Below are 19,524 nucleotides of genomic sequence, written 5' to 3'. Positions count from 1 at the left end.
CTCACCTCTCTCTCTCTCAAAAAACAAACCATAAAAATGAAAATCAAAACACAAAATGCCAAAAAGGAAACAAAAAGGCTCCCACCCCCGCCAAAAAAAAAAAAAAAAGAGTTTGTTTTGTGTTGGCCACTCCTCCTGTACATAGGGACTCCCTGAGGTGTGGTTGGTACACCCAGTGAGACTTCACTGGGGAACACTGATTTTCCCTGTACCGACAGGTAGCAACTACAAATAGCTTCTTTGTTAAGGCTGGGACTCCATGTCCACTCCCCCTTCTCAGTGCAGAGATCCCTCCTGCCTTGAACCTGTGTCCTTTGAGTGTGTCCGTAGTCTCTGCAAGTTCACATGTGCCTCAGACCGGCCGTACCTGGAGGACACTGTTTCCTTGAGGTCCTCCATCCTCTCTGGCTCTTACGATCTTTCTGCCTCCTCTTCCACAAAGGTCCCTGAGCCTTGAAGGGAGGAGGGCTCTGATGATGTCCCAGCGAAGGCTGAGTGCTCCAAAGCCTCTCACGCTCTGCACATTGTCCAGTTTGGATCTCTGTGTTAACTTCCATCTACTGCAAGAAAAAGCTTCTCTGATGAGGGTTAACTGAGGCTCTGATCTATGGATTTACAGTATGTCATTAGGAGTCATATTGCTCTTTTCCTTTAGCAGAATAATAGCAGATTTTCCCCTTAGGCCCATGGCCTATCCTTTCTTTCCCCCCAGCAATTGTTAACTGCTAAGCTTTTCAGAGCTTGTGTTTTTCGGGGCTCCCTGAGCCATGACACCCACACATATACACACTTAAATTAGATATTTTTTAATTTGTATGACTGTTTTACATTATTCCCTAATTATTTTTCCTTGCTTGTATGAATAAGTTTTGAAGCACATTCTCAAACTGCTCATTGATGGTTATGACTATGTAGTTGACATTTTCCTTTCTCTCTTTCTTTAAGAAAAAAAAAAGATTTATTTATTTATTATGTATACAATGTTCTGCCTGCATGTATCTCTACAGGCCAGAAGAGGGCACCAGATTTCATTACAGGTAGTTGTGAGCCACCATGTGGTTGCTGGGAATTGAACTCAGGACCTCTGGAAGACCCGTCAGTGTTCTTAACCTCTGAGTCATCTCTCCAGCCCCCATTTCTTTCTTTCTTTCTTTTCTTTCTTTTTTTTCTTTTTTTTTTTTTCTTTTTTGAGACAGGGTCTCACTAGGTAGCAGCCCTTGGCTAGCCTGGAATTCACTATAAACCAGGTTGGCCATGAACTAACAGAGATCAACCTGCCTTGGCATCACTCCCCCAGCTAAACAATTGACATCTGCACACTGATGCTGTATCTGGGGAAATAACTATACTGTCTTATTAATCCTAGTAACTTTCAGAGCTGCTGGAATTTCTGGGCAGGCTCTCATGTCATCGACCAGCGAAGGCACCACTGAAGCACAGACGGTTCTGTTCCACTCTCTTGTCATATCAGCTGGCTTTGGGGCCCCTCCTGAGGGCCTGGGTCTCAGTCTCTGAACTCAGTGATCTAGGAGGAACTTATTTTTTTTTAGGATTTCGGACCATCCAGTTCAGAGCTCCCTCCTGACTGTACAAGGGTAGTATACTTGGCCATTTAGAAGCGTTTCATCTCAGTGATTTTAGGGATTTAGGGATTTCATCCCTAAAGAAAGAAAGAAAGGACCATGGGTGTGGCTCAGTGGTAAAGTATTTGCCCGGCACTTACAAGGGCCTGGGCTCTATCCTCAGAAGTATAAAATAAAGCAATGGGAGTAGGAACTGTTGTTACTACAATAGTCATTTTACAGATGAGAGGGAACCAGCTTCAGCAGTAATTCAGTGAGATCAACTCTGTGAAAACAGTTTGTTTTTACTCTTGTTAGGACTCTTAAGCTGGTCTAGGAGCACAGCTAGATGAATTAGTGAAGTTATGAAACAGGAGCCCCAATGTCGTCTCTCCCAGCCTCAGTACAATGACCACCATGCTACCCTGCCCCTAACTTCCCAGGCTAAGATCATATTCAAGAATAGGACAGTATCAGAGTGAATGAGTTTGAACAATGGCATGGCCCACTGTGAGCTTGAGGAGACCTAGTCAGCAGTGGTAATAATGAATGACTTAGGGCATCCTACGTGACCTGTAGGAATCCGAGTGCCACGTACATAGTACTCAAAGTTTGGGACCGTGACAATGTCAAGAGGAAGCTCACAGATTTACATGCCTGGGAAACGAGATGTTTGGAAATTAAAGACACTTTTTTTTATGTCTATTTAGTTTATCATCTCTGGATTCCTCTCAGTCTGGGCTGCAAAGGACCCCAGAAGCTGCCTGGTAAGTCACGATGCCATTTCTTTGATGACCCATGAGTCTTAAAGCAGTAGAGTTGGCCCTAAGGACCATTCATTTGACTGAATAAATATTTATTTTACATAACTGGCCATGAAATTTAAACTGCGGGGCCCTACTGTTAATGCAATCTGTTTCACAACCTCAATGGGAACTCCCTTTTTCTTGGCAACTAGGGAGCCCAGGCTCAGGGCATGGGTAGAATTTTAAACTCTGAATTCTTATCTCAAAAGACAAGCTCTCACATCTTTCTCCAATACAATCAGACATTTAAGCGGGCATCAGCGAGCAATGGTCAAGATGGAATATGGGTTGCTGGTCTGCAGTCACGCTAGCTGTTACCTCCCGTGTCTGTCTTCCTCCTTGGTTCCCAGGTCTGGACCTGAGGGTGGTGGGGATGGGCTATGACCCTGTACTCTTGTACACAAGACTCGGGAGGAGGCAAAGAGGCAGGGAGTGCAGGGCCAGGGCCCAGGGAAACCCTCATTTTGATGGCCACAGTCTGGAGATAGTCCGTTTGGCATCATCATCATCAGTGGCTTTTGCTTTCTTGACCTGGGAGTGGTGGGTCTGTGACATAATGCCACTGTCTTCCTGGGTGTGGTGGGCTGTGACATAATGCCACTCCCTTTGTGACCATAGAAGTGAAGGGAATCAGCATGTAGGGTCCTTTCCAAGTTGGTTTCAGAGCCCCTTTGGCTATCTGTTTGACCCAGACAGTATCACTGGGCTTGAACAAGGGGAAGCTGGTGGTGGACTTGGAGGTCGGCTGAGTCTCTCTGATAGTCCACTGGATAGCCTTTATGAAGGATTGGAAGGCCTGTAGTGACTTGGAAAAAGGAATGGTTAGAGAGTCTTTCCAACTGCTGGTCTCTGAACTGGGGAAGCAGTGGAGAAGGCCTTCCAAACATAATCTCATAGGGGATGAATCCCTCCCTAAGGGTGTTGCAGTGAGCCCACGACCCAAAACAAAATGAAGGAAGGAGGTCTAGCTCCCCTTCACTGAACTATAAGAGAGTTTGGTTAGGGCTGTTTGTTTGTTTGTTTGTTAAATGTCCTGTTTATTCATTTTACCTGCCCAGAATTATGAGGTCTATATGCACAAAGAAGTTTCCAAACTCTACCTAAAGCTTTAGATATTACCTAGAAGATTTTGGCTATGAAATCCAGGCCATTGTCACACCACATTGCTAGAGAGAGGCCAAATTGGGGGACTAGTTCCTAGAGAAGCTTTTTAGCTACTATTTGATGAGTTTTAGTCTGGGTGAGGAACGCTTCTACCCATCTGGAAAAGATATGTATAGAAACTAGCATGTACTTGATGTATCCTCCTCCCCGTGCAGGCCAGATCTCTGTGAAGTCTGTTTTCCCAGAGTTCGCTGGGGTGTTGGCCTCTCATTTGGACCCCTTCCTGGGTAAGGGCTCTCAGTTTTGCATTTGCTTGAGCATAAAACTGGCATTTGACTGAGATATCCCATGCCAGGCTGTCCAGTCTAGGTATAACACACCTTGGCTTGAGCAACTCAAAGTTCTGTGGACCCCAGATGAGTAGCCTGAGGAAGACCAGTTACCAGAATCTTAATGGTTGTTTCTTGGAGAATGATCTTTCCCTCTGGTGTTCTCCACCAACTTGTGGGTTCAAGCTGTCCTTTTTTATTGCTTTCATCCTCTATTTCCTCTTGGCTGTGCCATGTAGTCTCAGGTCAAGGTATATCACAGGAATTCAACAGAATATCAATAGGCACCACTGGCCTTAGGACCACATTTCTGGCAGCCAGATGAGTGGCTCTACCTCCTGCCTCAGGGGAGTCATCTTTTTAATGTCCTTGGCAGTGGAAGATAGCAGTTTATAGGGGAAGCCACATAGCCTCTAGGAGGACCAAGATTTTTTTTCTGTTTCCAATGTCCTCTCCCCTGGTGATGAGAAGCCCTGTTTCTCTACAGATCATACGTGGACATGGGTGGTAGTAGAAGCAGATTGGCCAGTTCTGTTCTCTGGGCTGAGGTACCTGCTTTGGGACCAAATAATTTCATTTAAAATAATTACTGCAGCCCCATGAACCTGGTTTCATCTTTAATTAAGCTTCCCCCGTCCGTGTAGAGCATTGCATCAGGGTCTTTCAGAGGGCTATCACCTGGAGACAGTCATGGGTGAGCACCTGCTGGTCATTATCAGTCAAGAGAGTAGCATGAGTGATAGTGATGGGTTTTTCAAACAATACTCGAGGACGGTCCAGGAGAGGGACTTGCTATTGGTTCACACAGGCATTAGACAGCCAGAGTTCTGGTATTCCTTGGAGGAGGGCCTTAGCTGTGGCAGGGGGTTGGGGAGGGATGCTGTGAGTGTAAGTCTGACCAGAGTTAACTTGTTTGCTTGTTTTCACTAGACTAGCAGTAGCTACCATAGCTCTTAGACAGATGGTCCATCCTGGGCCTACAGGGGCCAATCATTTGGACAGGCATGTCAAAGGTGTTTCTGTGGCCCCAAAGTTTGGGTTAAAACCCCTTTTGCAATGCTTTTGTTTCCTGGACAAACAGATGAAAGGGTTTTGAAAGATCTGGAAGTGCTAAGGATGGAGCCAAAGTCAGGGCTGTTTTTAAAGCCCCAAAAGCCTGTTGCTCAGTCTCAATCCAGATTAGAGGCTCAATGCACCCCTTGTTCTGGTGTACAGAAGCTTTTCCATTTCCTCAAACCTGCTACACAGGGACATCAATACATAGGCACACCTTGGAACACTCAAACCTGTCTCTCAGTCTTTGGAGTTGGGATTTGAAGGATGGCAGCAATCCTACTCTGAGACAGGCCCCTTTTGCCTCCCCCTAACTGGTAACCAAGATAGGTAGCCTCTGATGTTAATAAATAAATAAATAAATAAATAAATAAATAAATAAATAAATAAATAAATAAAAATAAATAAATAAATAAAAAAGTTGGGCTTTCTTATCCAACACTCTGTAGCCCACAGTCTGTACCTCTTACAGCAGTCCCTCAGTGGCCCTTTTACAATATATTTTAGGTTTAGGTTTGGTTTTTTTTTGGGGGGGGGAGTGTTTTGTTTTGTTTTGTTTTGTTTTGTTTTAGTTTTAGAGGTTAGAAGGAAGTTATCAACATATTGTGAAAGTATGGTCCCAGGAAACCTCTGACAGAAGGACAGGAGATCAACACTTAGTGTCTCATCAAACAGAGCTAAAGAATTTTTAAATCCTTGGGACAACCTGGTCTAGGTAAGCTGCCCACTGTAACCTCCTCTGGGTCTGTACATTGAAAGCAAAGATTGGTTGACTTACCTCTGCCAATGGAAGGCTGAAGAATGCATCTTTCAAGACCAAGATAGTATACACCTGTTTCTCTAGAAGACTCAGACTCATGAGAGTGCATGGGTTTGTGAGGTAGATGGTCTTGACCTGCTTATCTCTTTCCTTAGATCCTGAACAAATCTATAATTAGAGGTCCCAGGCTTCTTCACAGGCAGGAGGGGTGTGTTCCAGGGTGACTGGCAGGGTACCAGGATGCCTGTCTCCCTAAGTTAGGCAATATGGACTGTTATTGCCTGTTTTCCCTCCTTTTGTCTAAAAAGAAAGATTTTAACTCTAACATAGCATAACTACATACAACAAAAACAGTTATCAAGTAAGAATTAATTTATAATATTCAGTCTAATTATATTTAACAAATTCAGAGAAAGCATTTTACCATTCCTCTTAGTGACTCCAAAGTTTTATACATAATTTACTTTCTATCATAACTAAAGAAAATTGCAACTATTACTATCTATAGTCTTCAACTCTTATAAAAGACCAGAAGGATGTAATATTATCTAGCAACAGAGACATTTGGCTGCTTGGACAGTCATCCAAAGTTCCTCTGCAACGTTGGGACATCTATCTTCAGCCTACAGGCCTAGAGTATCTGGCAGACTTTTCTATGAAGTAGGAATTTTGGAATGTCCTGTAGTTGGAAGGTTTCTCCAGTCCCACCAGGTCCCTGCATTCCCACTGCCTGCTTATAAAAATAATCACTCAGAAGCTTATATTAATTATAACTGCTTGGCCTCTAGCTCAGGCTTATTACTGATTAGCTCTTATACTTAAATTAACCCATAATTCTTATCTATGTTTAGTGGCTTGGTACTTTTTCTTAGTTCTGCCTTGTCATCTTGCTTCCTTTGTGTCTGGCTAGCCACTCCTGACTCAGCCCTTTCTCTTCCCCAAATTCTCCTTGTCTGCTTGCCCCACTTATACTTCCTGCCTGGCTACTGGCCAATCAGCATTTTATTAAATCAGTATACAAAAGCATTATCCCACAGCACTGTCCTGCCTTGTTTTGGCAAAATTCATCAGTCACTTTCCTCTGTATCCAGCAGAATATCTGATAGACTCTTCTGTGAATCAAGATTTTGAAGGACTGTCCTGACTTGTTTTGGCAAACTTCAATAGTCACTTTCCTGTGGGTCCTGAATGTCTAGGCTGCACAGCACATTGTCAGCAGGCAAAAGCAAGAACAATTTCTTTGCCCATTGGCTAACCTTGCAACAATGAATGCAAACTCCATAAGGAATTTATTCAATGCCCATCATTTCTGAAGTAAATTGATACTGCCAGTAAGAGATGTGTCTCATTGTCATGAAAAACTTTATGTTAACAAAACATTCTAAATACCATTATTCTGTAGGTCTTTGAAAGACCATCTATCTATCTAAAATATATCTCTATATGATCTGGAAAGCATACCTAACATATCTACAATTTTGATTGTTATAAGTGACTAACCGCTAACCCATTTCCTGATTATCCTATATAGTTTATAATAACAGCTTTCAAAAACTAGAATTTTACCTTACATTTTTAAATAAACTGCACAGGTATAATACCTCAAACAAGAATAGAAACATATATACAATATGTTGTAACAAATATAACCTTAAATTTTTATCAATATACAAAAATCCTTTAAATAAGAGTAGAAACGTATATATATACATATATATGTATATATATACAGTGTAACAAAAAAATAACTTTAAATTTGTATCAATATACTATATTCTCCTTAATGATAACAAACATCCATAACCCACCAAATAACCAAAAACCACCCACACCCTTCTTGGGAATGTAAGCATCGTGTTCTCCACACTGCTTCCTGCTATCTGTGGATGAAGTATCTTTAGGGTCCCAGAGAGAAAATTTGAGATAATGACCAAGTCCTGGGAAGGCCAGCAGTAGCCTTTGCTGATAGATATCACATGTCCAGTTTCAGGAGGTCTTGCCTGATCAAACCTGATCCATATTAACCCTGAATCAATAGCCTTTCAACTTCTGTGGGACCAAAACTCCAAAGCATTTTTTATTTCCATTTGAAAAATACATTTTCGACTTCTTTTTTAAAGTTAAGATAGCCATAAAGAATCTAGGTTGGTTCAGTTTTGCAGTCCTGTCCACAAGCCCATGTCTGCCAGCAGCTGTTGTTTGATTGTCAACATTCAAAAAATTCAAAATCAACACAGTACTACACAGGATCCAGACTCCCTGTGTATTTCCCATCCTGCATGGCTTTTTCCTTTTACTCTCTCTTTAAAGGCTTCTTTTTATAAACTACTCATTTTTTTCTATGACTATACCCTCTTTCTTTTCTTAAGCCTACACACATTATTAAACATACTGTGACCTATTTAGAGGTTTTTCCATCTGGATATCTTTTACTGCGTATCTCTAGTCTTTTTTTTTTTGACCTCACAAGCAAACTTTAGACTCCATATGACCTCTCAGCTGGCTCTGCCTGCTCCTCGAGTCGTGAAAACCTAAAACTCACTGCCAGGTTGGAGGTTTGGTTGGAGGTTCACGAGCAAGAACTTCATTAAACCTTCCTAGCTATAGAAGCTGGTACCTGCATTGACACAGGTGGTTTTTACTTAGGTTGCTGTTTTTATTTAGTGCTGCTGGCTGAACAGTGGTACCTCTTAAAGGAGCCATGTCCTTTTTCTTTTATATATTTTTTTTTAAAGCTTTCTTGGGCACTATGGAAATTTGAGGCCCACATTGGGCACCAAATTATTGTTGCTTGTTTTATTGCTCTTTGCCTTTTTGAGGGCCTGCCACCCACCTCCCAAATAAATCACACATGGAGGCTTATCCTTAATTATAGATGCCAAGCCTTAGGTTGGCTTGTTTCTTGCCAGCTTTTCTTAACTTAAATTATTCCATCTATCTTTTGCCTCTGGGCTTTTATCTTTTTCTATTTCCATATATCTTTCTTTCTTACCCTGTTGTTGGTTGTATAGCTGGGAGCCTGGCCCCTTGAGTCCTTTTCCTGCTCTGGCCCCTTCTTTTTTCCTCCCAGATTTCTCCTTCTATTTATCCTCTCTGCCCGTCAGCCCTGCCTATTTCTCTCTCCTGCCTCACTATTGGCCATTCAGCTCTTTATTAGACCATCAGGTGTTTTAGACAGGCAAAGTAACACAGCATCACAGAGTTAAATAAATGCAACATAAACAAAAATAACACACCTTAAAATAATTAATTCCACATCAATGGACTGCAATTTCCCTTTTTGTTTCCAGGGTCATCTGGTATTGTTTAATCTAGATAGAAGTAGTTGAACTGGTTAGTTGAACAATTATAGGAACTTGGGGTTGGGCCAGTCCTGGGAGGTTGGTTTCTGCCCATACTCCCAGGGAATCTTTGTTTTAAATCTGAGAGATAGTCTAACTGTATCTTTAATTGGGGACAGGACTTTCAGATAGGAGACATTGTTCTGCAAAAGGCAGGACACCAAAATTTTGCTGGGTATCTGTAAGTCTAACTACATCTCATCATCAGAGGGTGACAATGGCTTTTAGTTTATGCAAAAGGTTTCATCTCTCAATTGGCTCCCTATTGTTAAACACCTTTTCATCTACCTCCAGCAACTGGGACCTACTTATATCTTTAACTTTTTCTAACTTTTCTAACTTTTTTCTAATATTGGGTGACAAAGGCAATTTCTTTTAGCAGCTGTCTTTAATCCTTCCTTTAAAAAAAGGGGGGGGGGCTAGTGAAAATTGTTTAAAGTACCCTTGGCCAGTGTTAGACAGAGGGGAAAATCTGTTCTTCCTGGACTGCATTGTCTGGCAGCAATCCTCACACCTAACCCAGAGGCAGTTTTTCTGCTTTTCTCAGAGAATGGTGGGTTTTGAGTTTTCCAATTATATGAATCACTGATTGAAAGGGAACATAATTTCCTCTTTTCTCACCAGGCACAGGCCTGGGGAATCTCTTTCCTTTCCCCAGGACTACTTAGAGCAAGCAGGGTAGGGAATGGAGGAAGTTTACAACTTGGGGAACTATTTCTCCCTCGATGTGTGCATTCTGCTGAGATGGCAGGGGCCGCTGGATGAGAGGCCTCCTCCCCACCTCCACACATGGTCTAGGAGTCAAACAACAAAACAAGAGAGTGCTCTGGGAGTGAGACAGGCAGAGATTTTGGCGTTTCACTGGGCAACATGGCGGAGCTAAAAGGATTCAGATCCCCAACAAAAGGTCACAAGTCTTAAGCATGGGGCAGGGGGTCACACACCAGAGAAAGCCACTGGTCAATACAAGGAAACAGAACTGACAGAAACACATAGACACACACACACAGAGGCACATAGTAAAGACAACCAAGATGGCCACCACACACTCCTACACCTGAACAGACTGGGGGAGTCCAGTGATCTCACATAGACCCCAGACACTGAATCAGCAGCCATGCCCAGCCTTTCTTTTGTGTCCTAAACAGAAGGCCCCCTAACCAGGGTTACCTCCAGAGGTGACAAATCAGATAACACTTTTTGAAGGAAGTTTAGATGGGGTGTCAGAGAGGCCCAGACCACTGCAAGCTACAAGACACTGAGTTTCTAGCACAAGGTTGGGTTCTTTCCACAGGACGTTTCATGATAGGGGCAGAAAATGGGGAGGAGGGGTTTGAATTAAAGATGGCTCCAGCTGAGACAAGATGGAGGAATCTTTGCCCTGTCACAAGAGGAAAGTCAGGCTTTGCCTCAAATCACACAGGGAATATGAGACAGAGTTGGGATTTAAGTCCAGAATTCTCTGGTTCCGAAGCTATGCTGAAATCCATTGCATTTGCTACTGCTACATAATGAATCAGATCTCAAAACAAAATAAAAAACAAACAAAAAGCATTTAGCAATTTGGAAAAGCCATGAAAATTTGCTGTGCAATAACCTAGGAGTGTTCTGTATTAAACAGAAAGCCAGACCTGGGCAGAATGGGGATGAACATGTGTTTCAGTCATCTCCCCAAGGTATTTCCTACTTTTCTCATTAGCTGGACATAAACAAGTATATCTGGAACAACTGTAGCCCCGACCCTAAGGTATAGGTCCCTTGGTCCCCTTGTACCTTTGAAGTAGTATTCCTCATCTCAACAGCCAGAGAAGAGCATGGTTGTCCATTGACCTGAGCTGCAACCTTATGGAGCATTAGCATAAATGGTTCCAGGACCCCCTTTCCCTTATTTCCTCTACGTGGCTTCTGTGTTTAAGGAAAGCGGTAGATGAAGGGCAGGGTTATTCACAAAAGCATTTCCAGATTCCTAGTCCCTGGTCTGCAAGTCCAGTTTCTGCTACCTGGGTCTGTCTTACAAAAGGAGCACCCCCTCGACTCCCCAACATCACGTCATCTCACATTGTCCTTGAAATGAATGATAAACAGAGCTGGTTACGGTGCTGTTACCACGTGGAAAGGTCACGGTCACGACAGAACCCAGTATCAGTATTCAGAGCTTTATTAGGAGGAATGGGGGGAAGGGAAAGGAGAACCAGGCCTGGGGAGGAAAGCATGTGCAGAGAGAGGGAAGAGGTGGGGAGAAGGGGGGTCTGCATCTGGCTTTTTAAAGGTTCCCGGTGAACATGCATAGGCAGGCTTATAGAGCTACACCATGCATGCGCTGATTGCGTGACCATGCCTCGTGCACGTAGTCGCCAGCACACACTGATGACATAAGACACAAGACCCTTTGCTTAACTCCTGAACTGTGCATGTGTGGCCATGCAGCTGGACTAAGGGCAGAATTCTAACATTCCAGACTTTTTGCTTATAAAAAAGCGAGTGAACAGGAATAGGGGCATTATTTCTCCCAGAAAAACTGCTTCCAGCTGACTTGGTGAGCATCGGTTGGCTCTTGGCGGGGAGGGAAGGGGCCTTCTGAGGTAAACAGGCATCCTGGGATGGTGGGCTGTCCTCTGCTGTCTCAGAGATGTTCATCTTTCTTGGCTTGGCACTCTGGGTGCTTTTGTGTCTGACAGGATGCTCCAGGAAGGTTTGGATTTGGCACTTATCTTGAAGTAGATCTGACCTGTCCAGATGGACTTAAGCTGGTTTCTGGAGCTTGGGAAAAATTTTGAACATATTAAGAAGCAGCCATGAGAAAATTAAAGTCTTGGGCTGGTGACCATTGTAGTGTTTGGTACTCTGCTTGTACTGGTTAGCGTTAATGAGAGAGACAGAGAGATTGGAACATGTTTTTAATTTTTTAACCTGAGATAAACTTTATCAGAGACAGATTATTTTAAGGCACCTGTTTCCTTTACTAGTTTAGCATCCAGGAGACACAGGTGATCAATTGTTGAGAGCATTTAACAGTAATAGATGGTTATATTAAAGTCTGTTTTTGTAGAGCCCAGACACTTTTGGGTCTGGGGGTATAAATGTCTTTTAACTGTTACAGTTTCTTACTTGATGATCCCTGGACTCCAGCTCTGTGGTGGTCCTGTACCATTAGCTGAGCAGTGAGTTAGAACAGGGAACTGGGAAGAGAAAAGCTTGTGGCGCATGAGAACTTATTTCTTTGGAATTAGGGACAAGGTAGAGAGCAGGGTCCTGTCTGTGCATGAGGAGGAGAAGCACTGTGACAGGTCTGGAGTGAGGCACATGGAGGGAGCAATGAAATGAAAGCTCCTATCTTAGCTGGAAAATCTTTTCCCATTAAGTAACCCTGAAAGTACAATTAAGTCTGGTGAGGTGGGTAAGGTTGTCTTCTCTACCCCAACAATAGGGAAACGAGGAGAGGTGGGACCACAGGACTGAGTAAGTGGCTCTGGTATCCAGGAGGAAAGAAATGGATTGCTTCTATGCTGCATTCTGGGTTCCCTGCAAGCCATAGCCAAGCCTAGAGGTCTGCTGGAGGTCTTAGTTTGATGCTCCCATGCCCCTTGGTGCCTGGTGCAGTCAGCTGACCAGTTGTCTCTCTAGGTGGCACTTTGAACAAGGCTCAGTTGATAGCCTGGCAGGGTATGTACTAGCCCGTGTGGCCTTTTTTTCCCCCACACTTAAAACAGGGACCCAGCGGCTTTCATGAGTCAGTCAGACAGCGTGTGTCAGCACTTGGCAATTCTGTTCTTGGGCTTTTCCATCTCTCCCCTGGTATACCTTAAATGCCACAGCTGAAACTTCTGCCTGTGGGGTCAGGAGCCTTGCTCTCTAGATGCTTAAGGTTTAGCCCTTATATCAGGGAGGTCTGGAAGATGAGACAGATTTTATTCCATGTCTTGAAAAAAAAATTTTTGGTAATCTGTTGGCTTGAGGACAGCTTTAGGAAGACCCACCAGGAGGCAGGCTGTAAACTGATCTCCGGCTAAAGAGCCATCCTGATTACTGTGATCCCCATGTGGGTCCTTATCGTAAACTTATTTGCAAGCATCCTAGCCTGCTTTCAGACCCATCTGTGCTTCTCAGGGCAGCTTGAGAATGAGTGGGAGGAGTTAAGATGAGAGCCAAGGTTGGGCAGAAGTGGCCCACCCAATACTGGAGATCCCACCCAATACCAGAGAGCCTGCCCAATAATAAGAGGAGAGTGGAAGTCAGATAGGCAGAAGTGGTTGCACATGGCAGAGAAAGCATCAGAAATGGAGAGGAGAAGGGTTCAGGGCTTAGGTAGAAAGCTTGGGGATAAGGTAATTCTTTTCATTTGCCCATTCACTGGCAGAAGTTAGATAATTCCCGTGAAATATCGGGTTTGAAGCTGCTGTTACACAGCCAAATTTACTGGTATCTGGGGATATTTAAGACATTTGTCAGAGGAGGAATGGAACCATGAGAAGGAAGCCCCCATGTCCCATGCCTGCAGCTGAGAGAGAAAAAATTAAAATAACAAACAGGATCCCCAGGCTCCTATTTCAAGCATCCTTGAGAATAGGTAGTCTGTGGACCAGAATTAACAGCACAAATTACCCAATCATCATCATGAAAAGGGCAAAGGCTGGGGAGTATGTAGCGGAGGACCCCCCGGGGCCCAGACAGCATCCAAAACTTCATCAAGATTGAATGTGTCATGGTACGCAGCCGAGGACCCCCTGGGGGTCCGGTGCAAGGAATATAGCTCAGGCTACAGTCGTGGGAAGTGGCGGGGGACTCACTAATCTAGGCAGCACATGTGCAGAGCAGTCCAGTGACTGGGCAAATGAAAAAAGCAGAGTGGGCGGTTGTAGGTCCAATGAACTTCTGTATAGGTTTCCAACGCTCAGCCCCAAATGCAAAGAGGTTGGAATGGTCTATTCGAGTCTTCGGCACCAATAAAAGGAACAGTAAACAGCGCTGGTTATGGCACTGGCTACCTCGTGGAAAGGTCACAGTCATGACAGAACCCAGTATCAGTATTCAGAGCTTTATTTAGGAGGAATGGGGGAAGGGAGAGGAGAACCAGGCCTGGTGAGGAAAGCACGTGCAGAGAGAGGGAAGATGTGGGGGGAGAGAGAGAGGATGGGGTCTGCGTCCGGCTTTTTAAGGGTTCCCAGTGAACACGCACAGGCGGGCTTACGGAGCTACACCACGCATGCACTGATTGTGTGACCACACCGCACACGCATAGTCACCAATGCACCCTGATAACATAAGACACAAGGTCCTTTGCTTAACTCCTGAACTGCACATGTGTGGTCATGCAACTGTAGTAAGGGCAGAATTCTAACAGCCCTTCAATGTCCCAACAAGACTGGTCAACCACCACCTACATCCTCTGGAAAACCATTACCCTTGCCAAGCAAGAGGTGTGGCATTGCTGGGCCTCTCCAGACTCCATCTTGCTCGGATGTCTGACTTCTCATTGAAATCTCTGCTTCATTTTCTGTGCCTGACAGCTGCCCCAGACTCAGCCCAGATATGACATGTTGAGTCTTCTTTATTTTCTTCCCCAGAACCCCACTAAAGGAAGCAGACTGAGTAGAGATAAGCAGTAAACAGTTAAAGCTTGTTGACATCTCAACATGGTGAAGCAGAGCCCTCACATCTGAACATCTTCCCCAGCCAAACTTGCCAACCCAGGCTCCAGCCCCAGGCTCACAAATCTTAAATAGTCTTATTAATAAAAACAAACCCAGAGCCAGGTATTGGGGTGAATGCTGAAAGATCAGAGAAACAGAACAAGTCACATCCAACCTTACCTTGCCAACTTCTCAGCTGACCCTGTTTCCTCAGACTGGAAGCCTCTGAGTCCTCATCCGAGTGGATCTCAGCTAAACTGCTGCTCAAAAGCCTAAAAGCTTAAAAAGCCTAAACGTTCCTAGTTCCTAGTCTTCATGCCTTATATACTTTTCTGCTTCCTGCCATCACTTCCTGGGAATAAAGGTGTGTGTCATCATGCCTGGATATTTACAATGTGGCCTTGAACTCACAGAGATCCAGATGGCTCTCTGCCTCCGGAATGCTAGGATTAAAGACTAAAGATGTGTGCTACCACTGCCTAACCTCTATGTTTAATATTGTGGCTGTTTTGTTCTCTGACCCCCAGATAAATTTATTGGGGTGCACAATTGCACAATATATCAACCACACCTTATCTTCTTACTGTCTCTTCTCAGGGCAAGCTTGGTGTCCCTGCTTCTTCTGCAGAGCAGGCCAGCAACCTCACCTTGCCTCCAAACAGCCTTCCAAATCTCATTGCCTCCCTCGGCTGCTTAGCCAGGTGTTGATATTCTCCCAATGGGTGATTCCTGCCCTAAAGAGACATGGCATGAGCAATCAGTATCTCACGACCCCAGGGTAAACTAACAGGCTTCTGCTCCAACCAGCCTGGCCCTCTCCTTTCTGCCCTGCTCCTCTTGTCCTACGTCCTGGGTCATCCCAAATGCTGAGCTGTGACATTCCCCTCCCTTTGTGTCCTTCAGGTGAGCACCAACATCGGCATGAATGTCATCAGTTCCATCTTCTCCCTTTTGGGCGTCATTATTATCGTTGTAGATCTGTGTGTTTCCAACGCTGATGTTAATTCACTGACGGTGAGCATTACAGCTGATGGGTCTCAACACTTCTTCAGATTAAGAGAGCTTACATGATTGTTTCTTGAGCAGGAAGGAATTGCAACAGAATTCCATCCTAGTATGATCCATAAATTATATAACTTCCTCCAAAATCCTGCAATTGCTAAGACAATCACAATGTTCCTCACACCAAGTGATGACTCTGAGATTAAGAGGCAAACGGTCTCGGGGTGGAGATATGGTTGTTTGTCTCAAGCTGCGACCTGGTCCTCTTTCAGGACTAATCAAGCAGACCAAGGAAACCTGGCAGAGCAAGAGACCTAACTACAGGGATGAGGACAGTCCCCAAAAGGAAAGCATTCCCTGTAGGCCCCAGAAGAAGCCTAGTCTAACTGACAGAAGTTGGCCTTGACAGGACATGGCAGGAACCTAGGCAAGGTTGTTGGCATCTGAGTCCAGCCCTAGGCAACAGGATGAACTGACAAAGAAGTAGAACAGAAATTTAAGATTCCAATAGGCCTGAAGCCAGATCCTGGGGTCCCATCATCTGCTGGAGGAGAAGAGTGGGGAGGAGAAGTGCTCCTAGAACTCTGCCTCCACAATGCGCAATGTAAGGCCACAGCAGGAAGCACACTGAGGGTGGTCCTGCGCTCAAAGCTCTCATTCAGGCAAGACCCCAGAGATCAAGCTAAGACGGCCAAAGCCAAGCAGAGCTGATGATACATCCCCACTGGTACATCACCAACCCACAGTAAGGACCCCAGCCCCTCATATAGGTTCACAGTCAGGGTACTTGTTAGGGCACATCACAGTTAGGGGTCATCTCAGAAGTAAACTTTAAAACAAGTAGTTTTGTAGAGAGAAGAAGTAAACATGAACTCAGGGCCAAGAATCTAGGATACTTACACACCAACCCTTACTAGTCATCAATGGAAGACTTCCCTCCAGAGGATTGTTTGAGCTTCAAGCTTGTGGTATAAACAGTAAAGTGGGCTCCTGGGGCCGTGAAAGTCCACAGTAAAGAAATGCAGTGGCTGACAGGTGGAAGTTGAGGGGCACTGAATGGATGTGGCAAAGGTGTGTAAAGGTAGCATCTACACCAAAACGCCGCATACAGAGGGGACCTCCAGTATTCCAGATGAGGCATACGGCATTGACTTTAGGAGAGCTACAAATGTAGACTGTCATCCAGTCAACCCTGAAGACTGAAACGCCTCCATTTCCTCTCTGCCCCTAGGGTTGTCTGAAGGCAATCTCTGGGGGTCTCCTCCCCTTTGCCCTCCTGGAATTCATCATCACCTGTATGATCTCACATTTTGGGTGCCAGGCTGCCTGCTGGACTGATTTTAAGGTGAGTGTTGGACTTTATTCCAGGAATCAGAGCCTACTCTGGGGAGGTTTAGCAAGAGGTGACTAGAGTTTGAGAAAAGTGAGGAGTGAATGGGGTGCATCAGGTAAGTTTTGGTGAATAGCAAACTACCTCAAAACCAAATACCTTCAAATAGCAAGCATTTACTTTGGGGGTCACATATCAAATATTTATATTACAATTCATAACAGTAGCAAAATTACAGTTATAAAGTAGCAACAAAATAATTTTATGGTTGGAGGTCACCACAACACGAGGTACAGTATTAAAGGGCCCAAGCATTAGGTTGAGAACCACTGATTTATTTGGTCCTTGGTTCTGAGTATCATCTACTTGTATGGTGATACATGACTTGCTCTTCAACTCATCTCAGATGGATTCAATCTTCTAAAAAAAAAAAAAAAGCAAACCATGTTTATCCCCCATCCCAGGAGTCCCAAATATCCCATCCAATTCCATCACCATGCTTGAAGTCCACAGTCCAGTTTTGGAATAGAATATGGATCTTCTTTACACAGCAACCTAGAAACTAAAAATATCTGGGGGCTGAGAATGTAGGCTGAGAGTTTGGTTGGCATACAAGAAACCCTGGATTTGATCTCTAGTATTGCATGAACTAGGCATGGTAGTATACACCTGTAATCCCAGAACTTAGGAGGTGGAGGCAGGAAAATCAGAAATTCAATGTCATCCTTAGCTACTTAGCAAGTTTGAGGCCAATCTGGACTACATGAGACTCTGTCTCAAAAAAAAAAAAAAAAAAAAAAAACAATAATAATAAAAACAAGTTCTGTCAACATACCCAACAGAGTCTAGTGAGACAAGAACCAGATAAGTCAAATATTCTCTCCCATTCAATAGAGAAAGACCTTATGAGAGGCTCAGGATGGTCACTGCTCCATAAAATTCTAAAATCCTACGGAGCAGTCTAGAGATATGGCTCAGTGGTAAAAAGCACTGACTAAAGGACCCAGGTTCAATTCCCAGCACCCACATGGCAGCTCACAACTGCCTGTAACTCCAATCCCAAGAGATCTGATGTTCCCTTCTGCACTCTGCAGGCACAGGCACGCACATAGTGCACAGTCATGAGTGCAGGCAAAACACCCATCCACACCAAATAAAGTAAATTTTTTATTTAATCCTGAGAAGTAATATGACCCCCATGGGGGCAGAGAATGTTCCTTGGTTAGGAATCAGTTCGGCTTTGAGGAAGGACCCGCCATTCCTTTGTCCTGCTTCCTGGATGTGTCTCCCTAACCCACTGTTCCCCGCGGTCTTGACCTCTAGTCTCTTGGCTACTGTCAACAACACTTTCCCTTTCTCATAAGAAAGAGTCCACCTTTCCATATTTGGAGAGATGGGCAATTACTTCATCATATTTGTACTTTGAGTAATACCAGTTCCTATTTAGTGGGCTTTTTGCTAGTGCAAGTCCCTCAAAATCTCTGGGAATGCTTTGTGCACCAGATTATGGCTTTTGCAACTTGACAAAAGCCTCATCTTTGCTTGTGTTCTAAACAGACCTCTCTCTAAATCTACCAACACCCATTTTGAGATCAGGCCTCTCCAGGACCAAGCCCATAAGATTTTTAGAAGCTTTTCAGTGTAGGCAAGGGGCCTCACTAAAGGCTGGAGACACGGTTCGTTCAGTCAGTAAAGTGCTGGCTGTCCAAGCATAAGGACCTGAGTTCAGATCCCCCAGCACTCATATCAAGAGGCAGGTTCTGCAGCATATGTCTGTGACCCCAGCACTGGCGGTCAGGGGAGGTGGAACAAAGACAGGCAGATGGAGCTCATTGGCCAGCTGATCCAGACAATCATTGAGCTCCAGTGATTCAGTGAGAGACCCTGTCGCAAAAATAAAGTGGAGAGCAGCTGAGGAAGACACACGGTGTCAATCTCTGGCCTCCACACATGTGTACACACAGTCACATGTACACTCATGCACTTGTGCACACACACACATAAATAGATACACAGTCTTACTTAGCACAGGGTTGTATAGACACAGTCCTTTCTGTGTGGGTCTAATCCTAACTTGACACTGTTGTTAGGCTTAAATTTTACTTTAAATATCATTTATCCATTGGTAACTTCAGAAATCCAGTCCTAAGATGTAATAGCTCATACAACAGGCACTTAGTTCATGAGCCTCTGGTCCTCACAGCAGGCAGTTCTAATCTGCTGGGATTGCTGAGTTGACAGTTGGTTGCTGAGATACCCAGTGGTTGGGGGATCTTGCATAGACACACACATGTGTCTGGCAGTTAGAAAGCTGGTTGTGAATAGGGGGAAAAAAACTGGGCCACTTATTATTGGTCAGGTCACTCCTGCCTGCTTTCTGTTCCAATGAGCGGCAAGAAAGATCAAGCCATAGTAGGCAAATATGCCATGGGCCTCTGCTTATACCCCCATTACTATTATCTCCTTAGCCAAAGAAAGTCATGTGACTAAGCCCAGCATCAACGAGAGAGGGTCTACCCCAGGCATGGAAAGGGGAAGGGAAAGAAGTTACTACCTTTCTTGAAGTTCACTACAGAGGACACTGATGCGCTCCTGTCCTTTGTCTTT

At 44.4% G+C, this 19,524-nt stretch overlaps 1 protein-coding gene across 2 annotated transcripts in view; it reads left to right on the top strand.

The window, feature by feature from the left end:
• Ms4a18 (membrane spanning 4-domains A18) overlaps window positions 1-19,524 on the top strand; it is a 50,924-nt gene that overhangs the window by 30,773 nt on the left and 627 nt on the right. For both annotated transcript variants that reach the window (XM_042261020.2, XM_076559984.1), the window contains exons 5-7: window positions 2,273-2,329; window positions 15,489-15,599; window positions 16,819-16,932. In XM_042261020.2, coding sequence (XP_042116954.1) covers window positions 2,273-2,329; window positions 15,489-15,599; window positions 16,819-16,932 — 282 coding nt within the window. The remainder of the gene's footprint in view (window positions 1-2,272; window positions 2,330-15,488; window positions 15,600-16,818; window positions 16,933-19,524) is intronic.

Source organism: Peromyscus maniculatus, chromosome 1, assembly GCF_049852395.1.
Source record: "Peromyscus maniculatus bairdii isolate BWxNUB_F1_BW_parent chromosome 1, HU_Pman_BW_mat_3.1, whole genome shotgun sequence".
NCBI lineage: Eukaryota > Metazoa > Chordata > Mammalia > Rodentia > Cricetidae > Peromyscus > Peromyscus maniculatus.
This window is presented reverse-complemented; position numbering and strand designations above follow the sequence as displayed.